The sequence below is a fragment of the Telmatherina bonti genome, assembly GCF_933228915.1.
Source record: "Telmatherina bonti genome assembly, chromosome: 7".
In the NCBI taxonomy this organism is placed as follows: domain Eukaryota; kingdom Metazoa; phylum Chordata; class Actinopteri; order Atheriniformes; family Telmatherinidae; genus Telmatherina; species Telmatherina bonti.
The window spans coordinates 18175436-18181435 of NC_136625.1; the positions used below are offsets into that span (position 1 = coordinate 18175436).

General features: G+C 37.4%; 1 protein-coding gene across 2 annotated transcripts in view; it reads left to right on the plus strand.

Moving 5' to 3' along the window:
* The window catches only part of fyco1b (FYVE and coiled-coil domain autophagy adaptor 1b), a gene marked incomplete at its 5' end in the record, with an annotated part of 190474 nt that extends 186113 nt beyond the window's left edge, over positions 1–4361 (plus strand). For both annotated transcript variants that reach the window (XM_079243154.1, XM_079243155.1), the window contains 4 exons: positions 290–394; positions 1199–1409; positions 2181–2290; positions 2382–4361. In XM_079243154.1, the coding sequence (XP_079099280.1) occupies positions 290–394; positions 1199–1409; positions 2181–2290; positions 2382–2457 (502 nt within the window). In that variant the 3' untranslated portion in view covers positions 2458–4361. The remainder of the gene's footprint in view (positions 1–289; positions 395–1198; positions 1410–2180; positions 2291–2381) is intronic.
* Between the last annotated feature and the right edge of the window lie 1639 nt (positions 4362–6000).

A 6000-nucleotide genomic window follows, 5' to 3' on the forward strand; every position in this document is an offset into this window, starting at 1 on the left:
TCATCGCAACTTTTTTTTTTGGGTGGGGGGGGGGGGGGGGGGTGTAAGTCTTCATATTCCTGGTTCTTTTCCACAGCTGTCCTTTTACTCGTAACGCCACGGATTGTCAGATGTGTGGCATTATGAGATTGTCTACACTTTCTGTATTAGCATCTTACATCTGTTTTGCCTTCTTGTTAATATCAAACTTATATTTTTAGGGGTTAGCCCGCGTTTAACTATAAATGATCTATTTTTGTGATGTGTAGTAAATTCTGTATAGAAGTAAAATATCTATCATTCTGATCAGAACCAGCAGTGCCAGTACAGGAGACATTGCATCAGAAGATGTTGACCACCTCGGTGCAGCAGTGCAGGATGCAGAGGTCTGCCTTTTGAAGTCTGGAGAGCTCACGTAAGTTTTATTGACACTGGGAAAAAAATGTGGTTACAGTACTGCAGGACTGGACTTTTATCTGTAAGAGGAAGTTTCTCCCTAAATTTTGTGGTTTAAATAGGAAGTGAACAATTAAACTTTAAAAGTTGAGTGCCAGTACCTGCTTCTCTATATGTCTCCTGTAGACCTACAAAAGCTGAGTTTCACTTCTGTTATCAGTCAGGGCAGGTTGGTTTGAATGGTGAAGGGTGGAAAATGCTTTAAGACCTCATGTCGAAAGCCATCCACTTCATGAAGGAGCTACTGAGCAACAAATCACAGCTTTCAGCCTTAACTAAAGTGTATATCAGGTCTCCGGTCTATATTTTCTGACTGCTGTGGCTATTTTTGAATGGTGACCTTTGAGGACAATCGCCTTAAATGAAATTGATCGTAAAGTGTGGTCAAACTTCTGCTGGATCCCTGTGTTTCCTGGTTGCTCAGATATACCTGCTTACTGCAGACTAAGAAACTGTTTCAATTTCTATCACCAGACTAAAAATGCAGAGAAATGTTCTGTAGAAGCTTTATTTCTCAAACACACTTTACAGTGATGCTGCAACCAGTGAGCGAATGTGCAGAATCACAAGGAGGAAAAAGAACCAGTAAAATAGTCATTTACCTGCAGGCATCATAATGATAACTAATTTATACTTATCAACATTTATAGACATGCAATATGCCCAAAAATAGATACTTTCTTTCAATTGTTAGTTAAAAAAAATAGTAGTTTTGATGTGAGGTGAAGGGCTTTAGTATTAAACTGTGTGTCCTGTGCCATAGGCTCTCTGTCCACTTCACAGTGGATGACATCTCTGGGTTTGGCGACAGCTCCCGAGAGCTCTTCATCAAGTCCAGCTGTTACAGCATCATCCCTATAACCATGAACTCTCCTGGTCCCACTGTCTCCTGGACGTTCACCTCGGAACCAAAGAGCATCTCCTTCAGCGTGGTCTACAGGGAGAGTGCAGAGACTCCTCTGGAGCAAGCCAAGGTGAGACACCAGAATTTCTACATCATCTTAAAGCCAGAGGAGAATAGCAAGTTTCATTTGTATATACAGTGGTAAAATTAGACAAAAAAGGAGTTATGATATTTACAGACTCATATAAACGTCAGACGCAAGGCAGACTGCCTTATCATGAAAGACAGCCTTCACTAAAAGTAGTTGTAATCAAGCAAAATGAAACGAGTCATTCATAGAGTTTAGCCTGCAGAGAATTATCATTATCTGCAGTCGTAATGTATGAAACTGGCTCTACTGATAAATGCCATCACTTTTTGCAGATTTAAAATGTCCTAAATGTTATCAAAGCTGTGAAATTCAGAGCTGCATTAGTAAGTATTTGTGTCCCTCACATAAATAATTATTTACTCTGTAATAATATCACATGGCCCGACAAGCACACCCTCACTGCGCCTCCGGTTTGTTGGGTCAAATCTAGTTTGCATGCAGCAAATTGTGCCATGTTTTGTTATTTTGTTTAATTATCCAAGTGAATACTTACCTTACAAATGCAGCAGCATGAAGATGAAACACAAACGAAGACAAATGGCAAATGATCAGAGTTAACAAACTTCTCATACCATTGCTGAAAGTCTTGCTTCCTGTTTTTTAATGGTTTGAAGCACAATTCAGATTTGAGAAAATGGTATCTAATGTAAGCCTATCCTGATCTGAAGTCACGGCTTTAATTCATGCATTACTATATTTTAAACATTAAATAGGATATACTTTATATTTTATATGTATTTCCAACTGCAGGTTTTGATCCCTCTGACTCGCTGTAACTCCCACAAAGAGACAATACAAGGCGAGCTGAAAGTCAGGAACGCAGGAGAATACACCCTCATCTTTGACAACTCTTTCTCCAGGTCAGCCATTGTGCTCACTCCTCACTCCTCAGCACAAACCACTGTGTTTGTTTTGACCTAAAATAAAATTCCTGTCTGCCCCGTTTGTTAGGTTCATTTCAAAGAAAGTGCTGTATCATCTGAGTCTAGACAAGCCTGTGGTCTACGATGGAACTGACCTTCTCTGAACGGGACAAAAGGAGCAGGTGGAAGTCGGACTTCTGTGTCAAGATGTTTACGTTCATGAGCATCATTTTGAAGCAAGATGGTGTGACGGCTCTGCTGCAAAGCAGCCTCAGTGAAAGGTTGTGGCATTTTCAAAATGTCTCCCTCAGCTTTGCTCAAGAGGCGTCAAACGTCGGATGAATTCTAATCAAAGAGAGCCAAGGTTGAAAACCATAACAGAAACAACGTTACTCTGTTGAAAGTTAGCATGCACTACCTTTTTAAAAGCCGGGTTAAATGTAGGATTAATCATTTAAGCATTACTCCAAAATAAGCTGCTTAGTTTTGCATATTTAAATGTGAAAAAATTTGTTTGCGCACGACTGTGTGAGCGTCTACATATGCTGGTTCTGTTGGCAACTTTGCATGAGGAAAAGTGCATTCTTAACTTATCCTGAAGCTGAGTTGAGATCTGACTGATCCCTCACTGAACATCGTGCTCTACTCAGTTACCATTAAAATGGTTCAAATAAAAGTATTTTTGTGATTCCAAAATCCTTCTAAAAAATCAATCTAGAAGCTATGAATGGATCACAGAGCTATTTAACTTTAAGTTATTCCTGAATTATATGCTGATCACATATATACATATCCATAAAAAGTTATATGATATAGTGAATAAGACAAAACCACAATCAGTGAGCTGTTTGAGCTTAAAGTGACGTGCAAATGTCCAGTGGTGGAATCCCATCACTTGACTTCTAAAAGTTTAAATTGAATCGAGAAAAACTTCAGTAAATCCTTAGGTGTTTTTTTTATGTTTGCTTAAACCCACAATGAACAAACTATTTCATGTGGGCATGTAAATTATGTTGGGGGTTTTTATTGAAGTCCAAAACCTCTAATGTGTGGAAGTTCCTTCTCGTTTCACACATCTTAGTCATTTTTGCCTTCAGCTAATGAATTAGAAGAGGTGGATTTGTCTTAATGCCGTCAGGATGAATCATAAGCAGAAAAATCAGAGCTTCTGTTAAAGCTGCCGCACCAGCACATCAATTTCTTTCATGGACAGCTGCCTTTCTGACAGTTGCAGCTGAAAACTGAGTTAATTTTTTCAGCAGATGCAAGCAGTAAGAACATGCATAAGAAAGCTCAAATAACCTGCTATTTTCAGTGCTTTAAGTGTGTATGTAGTATTTCTTCACTTGAGTCATCCCTCCTGATAGTTTTACTATGAATGCAGCAAATATATGATTGTTTCTAAAGAAATGCTTCCAGAGAGAGCGAGAGAGAGTGTTTGCTTTGGAAAAACAAATAAAACTTTATATTTATTTATAGATTGGTCTTAACAGGAGCATATTTTTTAGTTTTTTTCTTAAGCTGTTGCTGTGTGACTTAATCATTACAGGTATGTGGTGTTACTTAAATATATGCAAAACCCGCAGTCTGTCAAATGGGGAAAAAAGTTTGTTTTTTTTAAAAAAAAAAAAAAAAAACTTTTCTTGCTTAATTTTTTCCAAGATCAACCTAATTTTCAAGGGAAGTCCGTCATTATTGCTGACTGGAAGAACTGAATTCCTGCTGTTGAAAAGGGAATTGAATTAATATCTCCTGTGATTCTAAACTTTTTATATTGTAAACCTAAACTGACACGGAAAAGAGCATTAAATGCAAATTACGTTTTACGCTAAACTAGACAAGTGATGTATTGCCAAATTTTTTGAGGAGATATTTGTTTCTTTTCCTTTTTTTCAATTATAATTTTTATATTTAAACACTGCAAAATGACTTGTGTACGATGCACTTTTAAGGGATTCTTGTTGGTCTGTATCCCATGAGCCTTTGTGCCAGTTCATGAATGTTTTTTTGTCTTCATAAGTAATGAGCGTGTGATTTCAGAAAAGTCCTGCTGCATTTGTCAGAAGAGATCTTGATTTCGCTGACTAAACTTGTACTTTTAAATGTTTTATGACGATATCATTTACATACTAAATATTTATAACAGAGAGGATTTGAGATCATTGTTTAATAAATTGTGTGATTAAATCTGTCTGTTTTGGTCATCTTTAATATGAAAATATACAGCATTTGATTCTTCTTCCTTTCCTTCACCATCTTTTTAACCTTAATAGCAATGTGCCTTTAAGCATGCAAATCACTTTGTCATTGTTTTACTCGAGTGAAGTAAAAAAAAATTACATCCAACTACAGAAAGTATTTCCTTAACATTTTAAACGAACATTTGAACTTTTTTTTTTAGATCATTCTTCCTGCTGTAAGAATCACTAGCTTGTCATTATCATTTAAGTTGGTTTATTTTTTTATTCTTGTAGTGTGGTGATCACAGCGTAACCCTCTGAAGCTGCTTAGTAGTCGGTAGAGGTGACAAAAGTGTATCAGAAGTGCAGAATTTGTGATATGTCCAAACATCACGATAAACTAGATGGTTTATCAAGTAAAAACTTTCTAAGTTTGGTGCTTTGCTGAAATTGCCTTGTGAACTAACAAACATAAAGAAGTTGTGTTTCCTTGGTTCTGGGTAAAACGTCTGGTACCTTTCACTGAAACAATTCCTCCCATCGGGGACGAGTCTTTGGAAACTGGTTGCTAAGCATTAGAAATTAATAACAGTGATGGTAATGGTAGGTCCCCTGACCCTAAAACATAATATAAGATGTTGTTGGGCAGTTGTCTCAAAAGCTACGTCAGTTTTTCTGTAGGGTAAAACACAGCAAAAAAAATTTTTTTTTCTTATTTTAAATTTTATCGAGGTATTTAGCTGCTGGTTTACATGGCCGAGCTGCTGCGCAGTACTGCTGCACTGAAGCTTCATTTGTTTGACGTATGATTTTATATTCTTAATAGATGGTTTTAAAAGTGGTTATGGTATGACCAACAGACTGTCAACCTGAATAAACCTGTAGGGATTAATAAAGTTGTCAAATTTGTGATATAGTTGCCTTAGAGCTAACTTGCAGAGCTGCTACAGTCACAGTTTAACTTTTGGTCTGTAAAAATGGACATTGGACTGCTATGAAAAGCTTCCTGTTTTAAAGATAGAGCACTTCACAAATAATTAGCTTGCCTGCCTACATATCTATATCATAGTGTACCACTTAGTTGTGTGAACATACAACATTCTCAACTACTTTCTCTGTAATACTGTATTTGACAGTTTGTGTTGTTTCGAGGGTTGTAAGATTGTGAGTGTAAGGTTGTGTGTGCTGGATTTTTCTTACACAGCTCCTTGCTTGACATGTTTGCCTGAGCATTCGGGAGTTCATTGTGTCTGTGTATATGTACGCAGTGTTGTTCTTGGAAGGTGTCCGTCTGAGAGATAGTGTTTGTGTCAAAGAGGCCGCTGTCTTTCTCAAGGTTAATGACATCATTGTAAATCATGTCACATCTACTCTCCTATCTGCTGTTTCCCTCTCCTCATTTTTTCCTCTTCTCCTTCTGCCTCTTGCCTCCAAAATATGTGATTTGCACAGTGGTTCAGTGCACATGTAACCTGTGTGTTAATAGAAGCACGTGTGCTGAAAAGCAATATTGGCCAGAAAACAGAC